The sequence below is a fragment of the Arachis hypogaea genome, chromosome 4 (assembly GCF_003086295.3).
Source record: "Arachis hypogaea cultivar Tifrunner chromosome 4, arahy.Tifrunner.gnm2.J5K5, whole genome shotgun sequence".
Lineage (NCBI taxonomy): Eukaryota > Viridiplantae > Streptophyta > Magnoliopsida > Fabales > Fabaceae > Arachis > Arachis hypogaea.
Genome location: NC_092039.1, coordinates 113,657,748 through 113,678,388, shown reverse-complemented (window position 1 = coordinate 113,678,388; position 20,641 = coordinate 113,657,748). Strand labels below are relative to the sequence as shown.

General features: G+C 32.1%; 1 protein-coding gene across 1 annotated transcript; it reads right to left on the bottom strand.

The window, feature by feature from the left end:
- Positions 1-972: 972 nt before the first annotated feature.
- Positions 973-17,394, bottom strand: LOC112797353 (uncharacterized). The gene is made up of 5 exons (XM_025840233.3): positions 16,404-17,394; positions 15,491-15,652; positions 3,793-3,945; positions 2,818-3,248; positions 973-1,793 (listed from the first exon to the last, which is right to left on the bottom strand). The coding sequence occupies exons 1-5, from the start codon at positions 17,266-17,268 to the stop codon at positions 1,179-1,181; spliced, it is 2,226 nt and encodes a 741-aa protein (XP_025696018.1). The 5' UTR covers positions 17,269-17,394; the 3' UTR covers positions 973-1,178.
- Between the last annotated feature and the right edge of the window lie 3,247 nt (positions 17,395-20,641).

Below are 20,641 nucleotides of genomic sequence, written 5' to 3'. Positions count from 1 at the left end.
TTCAAAAAGCATCTCTAACAGATGATTAAATTTTATATTGTTACTATTTTATTTGAAAAATTTTTAGTATTTTTGTCATTATTTTAGTTAGTCCAAACACTAAATTATCGTTAACAAATAAATTTTATTAATTTATATGTGTAAATTCTAAAAAATGTGGATATAAAATGTATTGATTTATGTGTGTAAAATTTTGATAAATATAAATGTAAATTATATAATTTTTGCGTATAAAACATCTGTAAAAATACAAATTATTATTAATCAAATACTGACAAAATATAATAATATTTCTGGTCATGTATCGTTGCTTATTCTATTTTTTTCAATTTAGTCACACATAAACCTATCTAAATTTTTGTTGACTTAGATATTGAATTCCTTGAAGGTACTTCCGAAAATACAAATGTGTTAAAGAAAATGACCATATGCCTTTCGTCGCACCTAAGATCCTCTATTCTATAGAATTTTGTTGGTGCTGATGTTGATATTCAATTTGCAACATATATAATAAAGAATGTAAGTGTGTTAAAGAAATGACCATATGTTGCTCGAGTTCCTCAAGTGAAGGAGATAGGATCCAAAATTTTAAAAAAGATATCCAAGGTTCCTAGGAACTCTACAGCTTGTGAACTCTTGTTTGAATGATATGTATGGTCTCTTCATCTTCTTAGTGTTTTTTATAGTTTCTACTTTATACGTGTGTTGCTTATTGTTTTGGAAGACATATATTATTAGTGTGGAATAAATTGTGTTCATAATGTTTGAGAGATTCTAGTTCATTCTTTCCAGCATCAATGCCATGCTTGTTTCTAATTTCTGTTCAGTTTGACGAATGGCTAATTATTGATATGATATATAGTCATTTCGGTGGGAGCTTGTAATTTACTAATTTGCGGTTAGTGAAGTGTGACACTTCATATATTCATAATCACGTATAGAAACAAAATTGATAGATTAATCAAGTAATTGTTTGCTTTTGCCTAAACAATACTGATCATTTTATATTTTAGGATAGGAAAACTATTCAATTTTTACAATGAATTTTTATTCGTTTCAACCTTCTTCTTTGACAAAAGAAACTTCTTCAAAAGCATTATATAAGTTCAAATTCTAATTAATATTGAATAAAATACAGATAAAACAACTAATTAACGACAAAAGAAAGCATTCATCGATTAATCTTTTTTGTTCTTTTTCTTAGAAGTGAGTAATTTGGGTGATCTTAATGTAGATACTAAAATCTCAAAGAAGAGGATCAACAATGTGGGTATGAGTACCAAGACTGGAACAACTGCAAGTGACGTTGTTGCTATCACAACACCTCGATTCCCCTCTAGCATCATAAAAAGTGCAGACACAAAGGCTATCATCATGGATAACACGGAAAAGAAGAGGGTGATGAGGCCCAAAAGTAACTTGACAGGTAACTTCCATAGAAAATCATTCTCAGCATATCGCGAAGTGAGGATCCAAATGAAACTCAAAACAGAAGAAGAAGATGTGATGAGAGACACTGCATCTGCTATGATGAAGACTTTAAAAGCACGTTTTTTTAGAAAGATTGGAATGCCAGTATTTTGATCGTTTCCACCTGGGACAGTGAAGGCTGCAGCAAACATCATAGTAATAATGAGAGTACCAACGAGTGTAAAAGAACCTGCAATATCTCTTGCCCATTTTTCACCAGCTTTTACCAATTCCTCATGAGTTTTGGTAAACAGTTCACGAGGCTTCTTGCCATCTGCATTTTTGGCTTCTTTGCACTTGGCAGGCACAATTCTTTCCACCGCCTGCATGCATGTGGTACATGATAATTATTGCTCATTTATATTTCCTACTGAATAAGTGAATATTCAAAATTTCTAGAACAAATATTAGTTTATAAACAATTTAGTCCAATTGAATAAATATTTGGAAAAGAAAAATTCTAATATTACAAATACATATGTATAGATATAATAATGGTCTAAATAAATTGATATTTGTGACATAATCACTAACCGGATTGCAACAACAACTGCGAGTTTGCGACAGTTTATTTGATATGCTTTTTGTTTGTCTGATATCTTTTCATGTTTTAAGAAATGACACATATATAGATACATAGTTACATACATAAGTACACGTTGAAAGAGAGAAGTAAACTCTAGAGGTAGTTTGTGTTTGATTTGCATTTTCATCCCGTTTTCTATATATAGATGAAAAGATAAATTGTGATAATTGATCTTTTATATATAGATGAAAAATGGGAATAACTCATAAGAAGATGAATAGTAAGAGTTCAAGTGATAAGAAAACTGATAAAGTAGTTAAAGGTTAATAGAAATTATTAGAGATTGTTAGAAGTAGTTGGAAACAGTTATAGCCAGTAGCAGCTAGCTATTATTGTTATTTAACATCATTACTTGATGAACAAGTCATAATAGCCTACATATGATATGATGACTAGATGTTTTCATATGAGAATTAATTATTTAAAATGGTTAAATAATTTGATATATTTAACTAAACTGTTTAATATAAAAAATATCTACATCTTACCTATAATTTATATACAAAGACATTTTTATACAAATAAGCACCACTATATATATAAATCTCTAATTCTCTCTTGTTTTATACTTAAATTTTCACCATTTAAGATTAGTAATACAAATTTTAATAAAAGTGTGAAAAGGTTATTTTTGTTTTTTCTATTATTTTTCTTTTTTTATACAAAATTTATATAAAAATAAAAATCATTAAAAATGAAACCAAACAGTTATTAAATGAATGTGAGTGCATAGACACACACTTATGAGTCAGAGAGAGGACCTTAAACCATTGAAGTTCTTTTTGCATTTGCAATGCTGAATTGGGAAATCTGCCAAGGTAAGAGGAAGGGCCTAGTTCAGCTGCAAGATGCAAAATGTTATTATCGAAGACGTCTTCACGGGATGCAATCATCTCTTTACGCCCCTCGATCTCATGAATGAATCTGAAAACTGTGTCATGACGATACGCAATTGCATGTGAAAATATGCCTCTTTCATTTTTGTCCATGGCCCACAGAAGGTCAGGATTTGCATGCCTCATTGAATCTATGAACTCAACAAGTCCATACTTTGCTGCATGCAACATGGAGTCGTAAGCGAAGCACTTATGTAGCTTGGTTTCGTCTAATTCCGATATTTTTTTGCTCAACCATTTCAGAATCTCACATGCTAGATGATGGTTCTTTTTCATCTCATATATTTTCTCACTCCCTGATAACATTTCAGTAACCACCAAGTTCAAGAAAGAATCTAATAATTGACGCATAAAGAAAAAACCGGAAGAAAAAAAACCACTATATGAATTTAGAGTTTAATTTTGATGTGAAAAGCCTTTTACAATGAATTTAATCATATCTATTCTTTTAAATGATTATTTACGCCGTTAATGTAAAAAATAGTTACTTTTATTAATATAATGTTATATAATTGAATTAACGTATAAAATTATTTTACATTATTAGTATATTAAAATTAAACTACACGTGTAACTGAACTTATTACAGCTGTTTTAAGAAAGCGAAAATAGAAAAGCTAATAAGCAAAAATGTATAGGTTTCATTAGGAAAGCCATTTTTTTACAAAATTAAAATCAGCCATAATTTTTTTTTTCTTTATAATAACAGTCAAAACCATTTATTTATAATAGATATTTCTCAAAAAGAATTGAACGAATTTATATCAATTTAAACCAGAAAACATCACTACTGCATTAGATTTAATTAAAAATTAGGGGCATTCATCTAATCTTACGCACCGGGAAGTTTTCGAAGTCCACTAGAGATTTTGTCTAAAGGAGAAGTTGCAATAAGATTAGCCAAGATATTTGCCTTTGTGTCGTCCGGATCAACATGTAATATAATCTCCATACTTTTATTAGAAAGCTTTAGGAGTGTCTTCAGCTTCAGACCTGCAGTCAAATAGTTGGAAAAAGACCTTTTAAAATAAAAAAAAGTGAGAAATTTTATTATTTAAATTAAAAGATAATTAAATTTTCTCATTTTTTACTTTATTAATTTTTCATTTAAAAATTAATAATCTTTCAAATTCTTCATTATAGCACATACTTTCTTTCTAGCTACTATTATTCATTTATTCCTTGTTATTACTTGCATACACGTTTACCGAGGATGTATGGATGTAAATGTAATAGCTAACAATAATTAATAGTCAAATTCATATTTGAAATATTATTTATTCTTTAAATTAGTTTTCAAATAATTTTTTTAATCATATTAGTCTTTGAAATATAAAACGTAAGTCAAATTGGTCTTTCTGTTCGTTAAATGATAACGTGTCACGTTAAATGTCACGTGGACGTAGCATAATGACGTGTCACGTTAAGTGTCACGTGTCACTAAATGATTGGTTGACGTGTCAAGTCAGTGACACTTAGCACGTCACATATCACTTAATATGTAAAAAGGTTATTTATAATCAAAATAATCTCTAAAAGTCTAAACATAAATCATTTTCATTCCTAAAATTTTAAAAATTAATCAAATTAGTCCTTATATAATTTTTTTCATAATATTAAATTTAAAATATTTTTTGATAGTACTAATTTTAATATTATTTTTTGACCTTAATAAACAAAATTCTCTTTACATAAAATAATAAAAATAATTAAATTATTATAAATTATTTTGTCATTTGAATTTTAAAGTTTTACATTTTTATTGTAAGCTTTTTTTTTATAGTAAATTTGTTTTATTTAAATGAGTTTATCAAATTATTGTTGATTATATATTTAAAAATTTAATATTTTAAATTTCACTAAATAATATAGTAATTATTTCAAAATTTAAATCTTTTAAATTTTTTAAAATTATAATTTATATTATTGTTTAATTTATATAATAGAACTCAATAATTTAAAAACCGAGTTATAGGATCACTTGTTGAATAAAAAATTAAAATATTTAAAATAACTACTATATTTATTTAGTAAAATTCAAAATATTAATTTAGTATATACTAGTTATATACTAGTCATTAAGATTCAACAATAATTTGAGTTCTACCATATAAATATTTTATATTAAAATATTAAGATTCAACAATGATTCGACATATCGATTTTTTAATTATTAAGTTCTACCATATAAATTAAATAATAATAAAATTATAATTTTAAAAATTTAAAAGATTTAAATTTTAAAATAACTACTATATTATTTAGTGAAATTTAAAATATTAAATTTTTTAATATATAATCAACAATAATTGGATAAATTCATTTAAATAAAAAAATTTACTATAAAAAAATTACAATTTGAAAAGATAAAACTTTAAAATACAAATGATAAAATAATTTTATAATAATTTAATTATTTTTATCTAAAGAGAATTTTGTTTATTAAGATCTAAAAATAATATTAAAATTAGTACTATCAAAAAATATTTTAAATTTAATATTATGAAAAAAATAAAAATATATATATAAGGACTAATTTGATTAATTTTTAAAATTTTAGGGATGAAAATGATTTACGTCTGAACTTTCAATGACTATTTTGATTATAAATAACTTTTTTACATGTCAAGTGACACGTGACATGTTAGGTGTCACTGATCTGACACGTCAATCAATCATATAGTAACACGTGGCATTTAACGTGATACGTCATCGTCTAACTAACGGAAGGACCAATTTAACTTACGTTTTATTTTTCAAGAACTAACATGACTAAAAAAATAATTTGAAGACTAATTTAAAGAATAAGTGATCTTTCGAAAATAAATTTGACTATTAACCCAGCTAATAATATATTAACTGTTTTAACTTTTAAAGAAAGATTAATCTTAAGGACCACTAACAATAATTAATTATTAAAAAAGATCAATTTCATTAAAATTAAGAAAAAATAGAAAAAAAGGATTAAAAGATTTTTAAATAGACAATAATATCCTTAATCAATCTTTGAAACTAAAAAATATTAAAAATAAATAAATAAAAACCTTAATCTACAAATTTAAAACTCTAAATCTCTAAATTTAATAATGCTAAATCGCTTAATTTTCTTTTATTAATGTGATAATATCTCGAGTATTATCTTCTAACACTATTGATACATACACATTAATTTTGTTTTTAAATAAAATATATTTCAATAATTTTTATTGTTTAGCCATTAATACTTAAAAATATATGATTGAAAAAATTTAATTAGTTGAGAGATAAAAAGAGAGATCGACCGTTGTCAAATTGAGCTTTTTTTGCTTTGACAACCTAGTTTGGATGATCTAGCAATAGTTTTTGTCGTACAAATTTATTTTGTCTTATTACTTGGTGATATTGCAATTATTAGTTACATTAAAATTATAGTTATTATTTGTATTATTTATGGTAACTGGTTCTTATATGTGATGTTTTTTCCCTGAAAAAAAAAGTTAGACTTTCACCAAAGATCAAGAAGATAAATGAACTACTCATGCTGGAAAGAGTAAAATGAATATTTTCTTTTCTGTATTAAAAACAATCATAAAATGAATTAGACTAAGTGATTAATTAATGGCATTATTTTTTTAAAAAAAATAAAGAATTCAACATACTAGAATGGAACATACAGAACCAGTCAAATACTGCAAACAGATAATAAAGCACAAATACAACACAAGAAAATATCTTCATGTCATTTCTAGTCAATCTATCAACAACAAAGAAGATTCACACATCTTCACTCATTGCAGTTAAGAAATGTCATGGTGATAATTTTTTCTACACACTTGCTGTTATTTTAAAAAATTCTTCGATTCCTTTCTAGCCAAATGTTCCAAATGATCGCACAAAAGCATAACAACCACTGCTTTCGATCCTCTTTTTTCCTCGGCTCTTCTGTCCAGCTCAAGAAATGTTCCTTCATCGAACCCGAAAAAGACCACTGATAGCCAAACACAGACATCCAAGTATTCCACACCTGCCAAGCAAATTCATAGTCAAGAAACAAGTGGTGGACCTGTTCAACATCCTTGTTACATAAAACACATGCATTATCTTCCTGACGACTAATCCCAAATCGACTTAGTCTTTTCTTCGTATTCACTCTAGCTATCAATACAAACCAAGTAAACAACTCCACTCTTGGTGGAACTAAACATTTCCAGACGGTCTTGGTGAAGATGTAACTGGTAACATCCTCTGGAAGCATTTTCTCCTACAACACCTACACAAATGAGTTAGTCAAAAAAATACTCTGTCTATCATATTTCCACACAACTCTATCCTCTCTATTATTCACTAGTCTCACAGGTCTCAAAACCTCGTGTAATTGACTCAGGAGATCTAACTCCCATTGAAACAGTTCTCGCTTCCAATGGAAGTTCCAAATCCACTCTAACCCATCCCAAAATCCGCAAACCCCTATAATAGATCCACATTGGTTTGTAACAAAGAAGAGCCTGAAGAACTGATCTTTTAAAGAGCCACAAAGTAACCAGACATCCTCCCAAAATCAGGTCTGTCGCTCATTTCCAACCTCCACAGACAAGCCAGTAACCATCTTATCCTTTATATGTTGCTCCTTGAATTGTATCTGGCACATATTCTTCCATGGTCCTCCTCTCATAGGTAGTACTTGAGTGGACAGCAGCTCATTCGAATTCAGATTATTACAGGAGCACACCACCTTCTTCCATAATGGGCACTTTTTCTTTGCAAACCGCCACCACCACTTAAACAACAGTGCTGTATTACGAACCATAGCATCTCCAACTCCCAACCCACCTAGCTTCTTCGAAGTCTGGACCACTTCCTACCTCACTAGTGCCATACCATTCTTACCATCTTCCGTGCTTCACAGGAATCTTCTCTGCAAGAAAATCAACTTCTAAGCAACAGCCTTCGGCATCTTATATAAGCTCAAATAATAGACTGATAAACTATTTAAAACTGATTGGATTAACACCAACTTTCCAACTTTGTTTAGCACCTTAACTTTTCAAAGACTCAGTTTCTCCTCCACTTTGTCTATAACAGGCTTTCAGGTCTTCACCAACCTCAGATTTGCTCCTAAGGGGATTCCAAGGTATTTGACTAGAAGGGTATCTTCCTTACAACTCAACAAACTACACATACGATGTACCCGCTGCTCTTCACAATTGATTATTGGAATCAAACTGGACTTATCAAAATTAATACTTAGCCTTGACATTAACTCAAAGCATCGCAGAAGCCGCTTGTAGTTCTTAACAGACTCTTCTTCTGGTGGACAAAATAGGATAATGTCATCTTCAAATTGAAGATGTGACAACTCTATACTATCTCTCCCAACCACCAACGGTGAAATACGTCTGTTCCTGACTACCTTACCAAACATTCTATGCAAAACATCCACAACTAGGACAAACAAGAAAGGAGAAAGTGGGTCACCTTGTCTCAAACCCCTTTCTATTTTGAACGGCTTAGATGGCGAACCATTTACCATGACTGACATAGATGTTGTGGTCACACACTCCATAACCCATGCCCTTCATCTACGCCCAAACCCCATCTTTTGTAACACAATATCCACAAAACTCCACTTGACTCTCTCATAAGCTTTTTGGAAATCAAGCTTGATTATTGCTGCCTCTTTTTTTTTTCTATGTTTAAGCCAATGTACAGTTACACACGCAATGAGAGCACCATCATGTATTTTTCGACCATTAACAAATGCACTCTAAGTCTCCCCTACTAATCTTGGCATCACTGATCTCATCCTCCTAAATAACACATTCGAAATAACCTTATACACACATCTAACCATACTAATAGGTCTCAGGTCTTTAATCTCCTTCGTCCCAATGAATTTTGGTGCCAGCGCCACCCAAGTGATATCAGAATCAGCCGGTAATTTGGACATCTGGAAAAACCCCATCACAACTGTCATGAATTCAAACCCAATCTCATCACAGTACCTCTTAATAAAATTCATATTGTAACCATCATAACCCGGCACCTTAGATGGCTTACAATCCCACATTGCCTCTCTAATCTCCTCAGCCGACGGCAACACCTCCAAAGTCACAGAATCTTCCTCATCTATCCTTACTCACCAGACCATCTCTGAAACCCACCATAGGAGAAGCTTCCTGATGATACAAATCCTTATAAAACTCTCGGATAGTAATTTTTATTCTGGCTTGATTCCTAACCAGTCTGCCATTAATTACCAGTACATCAATCCTATTATTCCTCCTTCTTGTTGAAGCTATGTTGTGAAAGTATCTTGTATTTTTGTCTATATCCTTCACTTACCGAGACCGAGACATCTGTTTCCAATGAACTTCTTTCCTCACATACCATCTCTCGCAGTAAGTAACTAACGCCTTTCTCCTTTCCTCCATCGTTCCATCATAGACACCATTGCTTACCATATCATCAATCCTCTTGATCTCTTCCTCAAACTTCATAATCTTCTTGTCCATTTCACTGAAATTGGCCTTATGCCATCTTCCTAATGGAACTGTCAAAACCTTCAATTTATCAGTGAACTGTATCTCCCCCAACCCCTTCATTCCTCCTTAACCATTCTGGAAAACCCTTCATGTGTAAACCATGAATCAAGACTTCGGAACGGCCTCAGACCCCTCATCTTATTATCATCCACAATTATAGGGTAGTGATCTGACAAACTCCTTGGTCCCCTTCTTAACCGAGTATCTAGAAATTCTTCCAACCATTCCACACTGATCAGAGCTCTATCAATACGACTGCATGAATGGCCTCGAACCACGTAAACTTACAATCAGAAAGCGGCAAATCCACTAAGTGCATATTGATGAGCGGATAATTTATACGCTTTTTGGCATTATTTTTAGGTAGTTTTTAGTAAGTTCAAGCTACTTTTAGGGATGTTTTCATTAGTTTTTATGTTAAATTCACATTTCTGGACTTTACTATGAGTTTGTGTGTTTTTCTGTGATTTCAGGTAATTTCTGACTGAAATTGAGGGATTTGAGCAAAACTCTGAAAAAAGGCTGACAAAAGGACTGCTGATGCTGTTGGAATCTGACCTCCCTGCACTCAAAATGGATTTTCTGGAGCTACAGAACTCCAATTGGCGCGCTCTCAACGGCGTTGGAATGTAGACATCCAGAGCTTTCCAGCAATATATAATAGTTCATACTTTATTTGGGAATTGACGACGTAACTTGGCGTTGAACGCCAAGTACATGCTGCTGTCTGGAGTTAAACACCAGAAAAACGTCATGATCCGGAGTTGAACGCCCAAAACACGTTATAACTTGGAGTTCAACTCCAAGAAAAGTCTCAGCTCGTGGATAGATCAAGCTCAGCCCAAGCATACACCAAGTGGGCCCCGGAAGTGGATTTATACATCAAATACTTACTCATGTAAATCCTAGTAGCTAGTCTAGTATAAATAGGATAAGTTACTATTGTATTAGACATCTTTTGACAGTTTAATCTCTTGACTGTTTAGCCTTTGATTATTCGGTCTCTTGATCACTCAAGGGGGCTGGCTATTCGGCCATGCCTGAACCTTTTACTTGTGTATTTTCAACAGTGGAGTTTCTGCACACCATAGATTAAGGGTGTGGAGCTCTGCTGTACCTCAAGTTTCAATACAATTATTATTACTTTCTATTCAATTCTCTTCTATTCTTATTCCAAGATATACGCTACACTTAACTTTGATGAATGTGATGATCCGTGACACTCATCATCATTCTCACCTATGAACGCGCGTGACTGACAACCACTTCCGTTCTACTCTTGGCCGGGCGCATATCTCTTAGATTCCCCAACAGAATCTTCGTGGTATAAGCTAGATAGATGGCGGCATTCATGAGGATCCGGAAAGTCTAAACCTTGTCTGTGGTATTCCGAGTAGGATTCTGGGATTGAATGACTGTGACGAGCTTCAAACTCCTGAAGGCTGGGCGTGATGACAAGCGCAAAAGAATCAAGGGATACTATTCCAACCTGATTGAGAACCGACAGATGATTAGCCGTGCTGTGACAGAGCATAGGAACGTTTTCACTGAGAGGATGGGATGTAACCATTGACAACGGTGATGCCCTACATACAGCTTGCCATGGAAAGGAGTAGGAAGGATTGGATGACTGTAATAGGAAAGTAGAGATTCAAGAGGAGCATAGCATCTCCATACACTTATCTGAAATTCCCACTATTAATTTACATAAGTATTTCTATCCCTTTTATTTTCTTTTTACTATTAATTTTCGAAACCCAAAACTATTTAATCTGCCTAACTGAGATTTACAAGATGACCATAGCTTGCTTCATACCAACAATCTCTGTGGGATCGACCCTTACTCACGTAAGGTATTACTTGGATGACCCAGTACACTTGCTGGTTAAGTTGAACGGAGTTGTGAACTATGATATTGGCATCATGTTTTTGGCGCCATTACCAGGGAATGAAAAGCAATGAATTTTGCAAAATGGAATAACAATTGAATCACAATTTCGTCCACCACATATCTTGTATACAAATCTTGAATTCTTCAGCAGATAGATATAAACTAGCAGTACCTTTTCTTTTCTCTATGTGTACTATCTCATTAAAGTCCTCCAGAAGACAACAAGAAACCTGACATAACCTCGCAATGTAACTCAGCTCCTCCTAAATATTTGTCTTCTCATCTCTATTATGCGTACCATAGACCAAAATAACAGCACAACTGAAACTATTTTTTAACAAGAATCCTTCAACACACAACCACTTCTCCCCTTTATAGAAATTATTCATTTTAAACACCATTTCATCCCATATTAACAATAGTCTGTCCAATGCACCATCAGATCCAACATATTCCCACCCCATTCCATCTTTTCCCCATATTCTTGCAACGTCAAATCTCGTCACTACCTGCCTTTTAGTCTCAATCAATCCTAACAGGTCTAAGTTATGTTTAGTGTTTAGGTCCTTCACCATTCTCATCTTCCCATCACCCCGTAACCTCCTAAAATTCCAGGCACTAAAAATTATTTAAAAAGAGTTTGACACACCTTTTTATTATTTTTGGGTCTGCATCTTCTCATCTTCGCCTTCTGTTTTGCCACCTTTCGTTTTTGAGCTCTTTGTTCTGTGCTTAGAGAATTGCCATAACGTCATCCTCCTCATTGTATAATAAAGCACTTGATTCCATTCCCAGCTCCCAGGTCCTTCTGTTTTCCGGCATCTGCTCCTCCAAATCTGAACAACGAGTGTCCCTATCGCCGCATCATTTTAAACTCCTTCATGCCCAATACCAGCCCCTCCAAGGCCATTCCCATCATACCCGAGCGCCAATCTCCTTCCATTTTGATCAAGCGCGTTACCTCCAACAAGTCCCAAATTGAGCTTGTTGCCATCTGTCTCACTAATCCCTGCACCCGTATCAAATCCACCTTCATCATCAGCATCTCCTACACCATGAGCACTGCCATCCTTCTCCACAGCATCATTAGCACCTCCACCATCGCCAGCTCCCATCACCATCTGTTCTGCCCCACCACGAGGCCGGACCATGACCCTGGGTGTCGTAATCTCAGACCCACTTCCCACCTTCATCAATGGCATCTCCAGACATTACATCTCCACCACGGACCAACCGGCTACCTTCCTGTCCATCTCCGACCTGCACATCTTCCATGGTTCGGGTGTGGTGATCTTATCCGCGGGCTAGCTGGCTCTCCTCGTGACCATCACCAACTCGTGTGCATCCGTCACACTCGAGGAAGTCCACACCGTCACCATGACGAGCTTCCCTTGCATGCGCAGTAATGAGAGATCTGCTCAGTCTCTTCGTGCTCACCACCCGACCCAACTCACCCTGATGTAGCCTAGGAGAAGAACCACTAGAAGATGATGATGTTGGGTCCAACAAACTATTGTTACCTCCCAACTCCTTATTATTGTGCCTGGCCCACTTCTTAGTAAGACAAGCATTTTTTGGGTTCATCTTATTTTAAAACCCTGTCCAGCCCATCATACAAATCATTATATGCACATGTAATTGTTCTATCCGAGTCTCCATCATAGCTCATAACGTTCCCCCACCCCCTCCCAAAAAAATTAGCAATTCCTTTATTATCGCCATTAACTACTTCATCGATTACGATCTTCTTGTAATTGTGATTGGTACTGAAACTGGTCCATTTATTTAAAATTATATCAGGAATTACGACTCTACCCTTATCATCTTCATTTCTCCGTGCCACTGCCATTAACAAACCATCGTCCAGACCTCCCTCATTCGACGGCTCTGCTTGCCTTCTCTGCCATTTATTCATTCCTGGATTCTTGCTTGTTATACCATTGTTCCATAGCTCACAGTTCGTGATTCCTTGATCACTTATTTTCCCCAAACACAACAAGTCACATAACTCATGTCCAACTTCCTTCACAAAAATCTCAAAGCCACCGGAGCCAATTGTGATATGGACCCACTCCTGAATGACGTCCATTATACAAGTATCAATTTGCACGTGACCTATAGTAAAAGAGCTGCATAATTTCGTCTCTGCTACACATCAAACTACTTCCCCCCATTGACCTCCTATTGTATTGAAGGTATCAATTGACCATGCATGCAATGCAACCCCGAAGCATTCGAGCCACACTCTTCTAGTCTTACTATGTTCCGATTCCTCCCACCTCCTTACCCTGTGAAAAAATTGAAAGAGACTATTCATTTTAAAGGTGTATATTTCATCCGCATGTTGAATACTATCAAAAGTCAGAAGAGCTTTGTAGGCTCTCATTTTCCGCACTTGGACAACAGTAGGCAAGTTCTTGGCAATCATTTCCTTCAAAGAACTGAAATCAATAGGCTTCGTCGTACCCCCCACAAGAGTTCTCTGCAACCATTCCAGATTTTCTTTCGCCACTGCTACTTCCACCTTCTTAGTCTCTCGATACCCATGCAGGTTCTTGTCGACTTTCGTCGTTTGTACTTCTTGTGGAGTTGACAAAGAATCACGCTGGACTACTTCTCTATGAGGCTGCCGAATCAGTTGGTGCTGCATATCATCTCCTCTTTGTCCCTCACTTAAGATCGCGGTATCCGACTTTCTTCTTATTTAGCCTCTCCCACAAAAACAACCTTCCCTCGCTACTTCAGTCGTTTCATTTTCGCTATAGCCTTCAAGGCCCCTCCTTTCGTTGTGTACTGTATAAAAGTAAACATGTATATACTATCACTTTGTTTTTTCGGGACAGATAGATATCATTGATGCGTGCCGTCCTGTCCAGTTGAACAAATGAAATAACTCTCTCTTCGATATGTCTTCAGACAGATTATTCACAGAAAGGAGAAAGACTCAATCTCTATTCACCGATACTCTTCTCGGTTCTAAATCCTGGGATCCTTACCCCTCCCTATGTTTCCCACCCACGCTTGCGCGCGCGCTCTCTCTCTATTTCTCTCATATCCTCCACTAATTAATGGATTGTTGTCTCTTTAAAATAATGTTTTGGCCCTTCTTTATGAATTTTATTTAAATAGGTGTCTTTTAATAATGATGATGTAATTATTCTCTTTTATTAATTAGTCTTGGTTGATGCTTCTTTCCGTTAATTTTTCTGTTTTAATTAAGCTACAAACGGTTTCATTAGGGAACCAATTAGAAGGGTAGTCAACTAGTTGAAAAATAGGAGGTAATTTTGGACAGTTAAATATTTATTATCTTATGAATTTTCATATAACATTTATCAACTGTTTTTTATTTATCACAAATCCCACTAAAACATGTGAAACTTCGTTTCAGAAGTTGTTATTTGCATAACGATCTTTCATAAATAAGCACGTCATAGTAAGTAACAATATATATAAGTACTACTATTAAATTTTACGTGATGAATTAATAAAATGACATCATGTGTCTACCGTTTACTATCGTAGAGGATTAAATTGATATTTTTTTTTTAAAAAAAACTAATTAGTCGAAATTCAAAATCTTCAAGGACCTAATTATTACTTTACTCTATATATTTTTTTGGTAACTACAGATAGAATCAAATATCCACAGGTTGAAAACGAATAAAATTAAAGTTAAATCCAAACTCTATCCTACTCTATTCTATCCATTCTTATTTATAAGGTAATTGTCTTAATCAATATTTTAAGAGCTATCTCTTTTTCTGATGTTTAAGTTGTTAAGGCACATAAGAACTTTTATATTCCAAAAGGGCGTTCTAAGAATTTCTTTTTTATTTGAAGTATGTTAATGCACAATAAATATAATCCAAGTATTCAATGTTTATAGTATGTCCGAATAATTTTATATTTCAGCATGCATTTTTCAAAAGAAAATTAATAATCAACGTATGAATGTCCAACTAAGGTTAGGTAGGTAATAATGTAACAAGAAGTTGTTAAAAGTTGACCATATATGAAAAACGAAAATTATATATGACAATCAATGCTTGAACGAAATAGTTAGGTGAGCAATAATACTTCGAAAATAATTCAATTTTTCTGTGAAAGGGCAAATTAAACTCACAGTGATAAATAAATCTCTGCCATAATCCAAGCTGGGTTCCACTAAGAAATGCAGAAGGCATGTGAGCTAGTGCATATATGGGCCGTAGATCCACTGATTCTGATTCAGGATCAAGTCGCAATTCTCCACTAAGCCTGTGTTGGATCAGTGAGGCAGCAACATCTATACCCAGAGAAAATGTAATAAAAAGCTGAATAAATACCGAAAAAAAAAATATTTTATTTAGAATAATGGTGAAAATAATATATTTTATTTAGTAATTAGTATTAAGGCTGGGAATTTCACATTTAAAATACATGTTAAATAATTAAAAAAATGCTTTTGTTTCACATTGACAAACCTTCTCCTCTATAAAAAAAATAGTAAAATCAAATATAGTGTTTTTTACACTTAGTTCAAATGATATATCACGACCAATATTTAAAAAATTATAATTAATCAATATTAGTTTAAATGCAGAACAAAGGTTAAAAATATTAATTACTTAATATTTTTTATATTTAAAGATAATAACTAAGATATTAACTTGTATTATATCTAACAATAAAATCAACCATATAGTCGATTCTTAATTATAAAAAAAAAAAAAAGAAAAATGCATAACCAAACAACTCTATATTACATTCAAAAGAAAAGGAGCTGGGCGTTGTTGACTGTTGAAGACTTGAAGCCAAAATAGCCAAAGAGGATAGAAAAATTGATCTATCAGAATTTATTGACTTATTTAATTATTAAATTAATTTTTTTAATTTAATTTTTTTAAATTAATAATTTAATAATATATCTTATTTTATATTTTTAAATATTAATAATTCACTGATAATTAAAATAATAAATTTTAATGGTTTTTTAACCATTGTTAGAGAGGATATGTGGGAAGATGAACAGAGACGACTAAGTTGCAACAGATTACCGAATATTTCTGCATAGATGCATCGCGTAAGAAGTATAATTCCATAACGGCCTCCCTTCTCAAAGAAAACAGAAGGAGGAGTCTTAGAGAACAGGTACGCCGTCATTTCTTTGTGACCCTTCTTGGAAGCAATGAGAACCGGAATCTCACCATTCTGGTGGTCGTTGATGTAACCACCAACATATTCATCATCGTCTTGCTTGGTCCTTATGGTTAGCAACTCCTCTCCTCCTTTAACAACCATCATCTCCGCCATAGCTACGTTGTCCGTTAACTCAGCAACAAGAGCAAGCGCAGTGTATCCCCTTTTGTCCTGCATCTTCAGCAACCGCTGGTTCCCCATGTTAACTAGCTCCTTCACGATCCTCTCCTTACCAGAAGCCACTGCCACGTGGAGAACCGTCCTTCCCGTGGAGGATGCGGTGCAGAATATAGAGTCCGGGTACCTGTTGATGTACGATTTCGCGTCGTTCCAGTATCCTCTCTTTACTGCACTGTGGAGCCTGTGAACCTGACTGCCATGTTTTTGATCTGAATCTGGAAACGCTCTCACGTCTTTGCTGAATGAGATCTTCAAGTGATTCCATGCCTCTCTGGCCTTTTCGAATTTTCTTATGTTGGAGAGGTTCTCTGATCCACACGCCAGTTGAATGGCGTGTAAAGCCTTTGCGTTCTTCGATATCCATTCTTCCGTTTCTGATTTATTATTATTATTATTTTGATCAGCCTCAACTATACCACGCCATAGACCTTGACCAACAAGATAGTTTTTGACCAGAGTGCTCCAGTTGTCGTAGTTGTCTTTTGTAAGCGCTTCCAGAACGATCCCGGTTGAAGCAATATTGATATTAGTAGCTGCTGCCATATTATTTGTTCATATAAAAAAAAAAATTAAAATGGTAAACTACCAAAAGTATTCCTGATTCAGTTGGGGACTTGGGGATCAAGAGTGGATGATTTGAAATGATAGATTAAAAAAATGTTTCTACTGTTTAGTGAGAAAAAAATGAATAATTAATGTTTCTAGCACTTTAATACTATGTCATGATACTACTCATCCCAAAAGCTTCAGCTGATTGAAAAATGTAACACTAATAATTATATCTCTAATACTCCATAAACCTCCATTGTACACATTGTATAAATATTTCATTGGCTCCTCGTACTTTCCCTAAAAAGAAATATTTGTCCTGACAATTTTTTTAAGATTGGGGAACTAATTCTACATGCAATCAAACATTTAATCTTTTAATAAATTCTGATATTTAAATTTTAAAAATTAATTTTACATTAAAAAACATGTACTCTCTCACTTTCTTTCATTTCTTTTTTCTTTTCTATTGTCGGTTCATTTTTTTAAAATTTTTTATTTAATTTTAAATATTTTTTATTATATTTTAAAATTTTGTTTTTCAGTTTAATATATTTATTTTAAATTAACAAAATATCAAAACAAATCAAAACATAATATTAACATCTAAAAATTTTGAAAAGACGACATCTAACTATATATAAACAAAATAACATCTAAAACTATCAAAAAATCAAAACATAACGATGTCAGAAAGTAATGCACACTTAATAGTTGTAGTTGCCTCGCTGGGCAGAAAGAAAGTAATTATTTTGCAGTATCTATGGTCAGCGTCACGTGCAGAGCTGCGGGTAGGGTAGAGAGTAACTATTTTGCACTCTTAATATTATATATATATAAAATAAAGTGAGATCTTTTATTATTAAATATTTTTTTTTATATTTTTTTATTCTATTTATAAAATAAATGATAATAAATAATATTTTACTCTTTAAAATAAAATTTAAAATTTAAAAAATCTAAATCTTTTATATATATATATATATACATGCGAAAAAGAAGTGGATATTAAATCTACAACCTCTTTCTTATAAACTAGCTATTTAATTAACTAATTTAGTATATTTATTTTTTTTATATAAAATTAGCCTAAAATAAAAATAAAATTAAAAAAAAATTTATATTGAGATATCACATATTACACCAAGTGAATTTAGAAATTTTAATGCTGTTTTTTAAATTAGGTTCACTCAATTTTTTATTAATATTATGAAATTTGAAATGAATCAAACGATTGAATTTTATATTTGTTTGAAAAAATTTGATTTTCTGCAGATAGAATGGGATAGGATTTAGACACTTAGAACGTAGGTAGAGTTAGGATTGAAATATTCTTAACACACGAATAGGATAGGGTAAAATTTAAAAAAAAAAATTCAACTTGCGAATAGGATTAGGTCAATCATGCAAAAATATTGGCAATTCATGAAGTAATTTGAGAATATATTTGGTTTAAGGTCAATCACCCAACATGTTCAAGATATATATGGTTCAACTTTAAAGAAAATACCAACAGTCATATACGAAAACAACTCTGTTTGCATCTATCAACTAAAAGAGGGATACATTAAAGGAGATAGAATAAAGCATATTTCACTAAAATTCTTCTACTGATCTCATGATCTTTAACAACATGGTGATATAGACGTTCAACAAATTCGTTTCAATGATAATTTAGTAGATTTGTTCATTAAAGCACTACCTACTTCAACATTTGAGAAGTTAGTATATAAGATTAGGATGCGTCGGTTAAAAGATATCAAATGATGTAATTATCAGGGAGAAGAGTAATATGAGAAGTATAAGATTGAGAAGTTAGTATATTCTTTTTCTTAACTATTATTTTTATCCCACTTCAAATTTTTTTTGATAAGATTTTTAACAAGACAGCTATCTAACGTATTATACTAAGAACATTCAAGAGAGAGTGTTATAAATATATTTATTATGAATGTCATTGTAAGTATAATTTAAATTTCAAGTAGATAGAATTAATTATAGATGTAACCTAGCTGAGTGAGCTAGAATTTGGGTCCTTTTATAAATAATTTTCTTATGATGTTCTGTGTACAACATCAATCATTAATAACGTCAGCTCTTATTCTCCTTATTCTCTTTTATCTTTCTTCTCTTTTCAAACTCTAATTTTTATTTTCATAATAATACAGTATTTTTTTCAACCTTAAAAAAAAACACTTGTCGAATAGTCCCTCAAATTCACTTGCGTGCTGTGCCTTTTTATTTGAGTGAACTACTAATTGACCCCTATATTTTGTTACGAAAGACAATGCGATTTTTTACGGAAAAAAAGAGTCATTTTGATCCTTGTCTCTTATTTCCGTAAAACAATGTAGTTCTGTTGTGAGTTTTATCATCAAACACTAACAAAAATTGCTAATCTGATTTAGTACATTAAACTAGTGAAGTGGACGTTAAGTACCACGTGGATGGTTAAAAAAAATAGGATCAATTTGTCCAAAATTCAAATTGGTCAGAGGTCTTTTTATCTCATTTATTTAGATAAAACGACGTCGTTTTAATGCTAAATTGGTCAGAAATCTATTTTTTTAAAAATTTTAATATAATATTTTTTAATTATTTTTTTATTATATTAATATTTTTTTAATAAATTCTTAAATATACAATATAATAAGTATAAATAATTAATAAATGATTCAAATTTAAAAATATTATTTATTACAGAACTAAATAAATAATTTTTAATAATATTTTTAAAATATAAATAATAAAATTAAAATATAACTAATAAATTAATAATAATAATAATAATAATAATTCTATCATGTATTATTAGTTTTATAATCTGAATAATTTAAGTAATAAAGTAAACATTAATGAACATATTATTTAACATCTGTGTCATGTATAACAACAACAACATATGTAGATTAATGTACATTGAATTTAAGAATGTCATAATAATTAAACAATGATAATTTAGAGTTAATACTCAAAATGACCCCTAAAATTTGACTTTGACGCAATTTAGCCCTCAAACTTTTAATTGACTCAAATTGTACTTTGAAAGTTTGACCAGTGCTTCAATTTGACCTTTTCATCGTTTTCCATCACCGAAAAACTGACCTAACAAATTTCAGGTGTCATATGATCAACAATTTTTTTTTCAGTTTTACCGTTTTTTTTTTTATATCTACCACCACTATTATTATCACACTACTCTCCCTTTCTCTCCTCTCAACCAGGAACTAAAAGTCCAATACATCACTACATCAAAAGAAGAATAAAAAATAAAGAAATTTTAAACTTTATTTTTCCAATCTTCACCCTAATTTGTTCATATAACAAAATTAAGTTTAATTTTTTCTTTTTATTATTTTTTGATTAT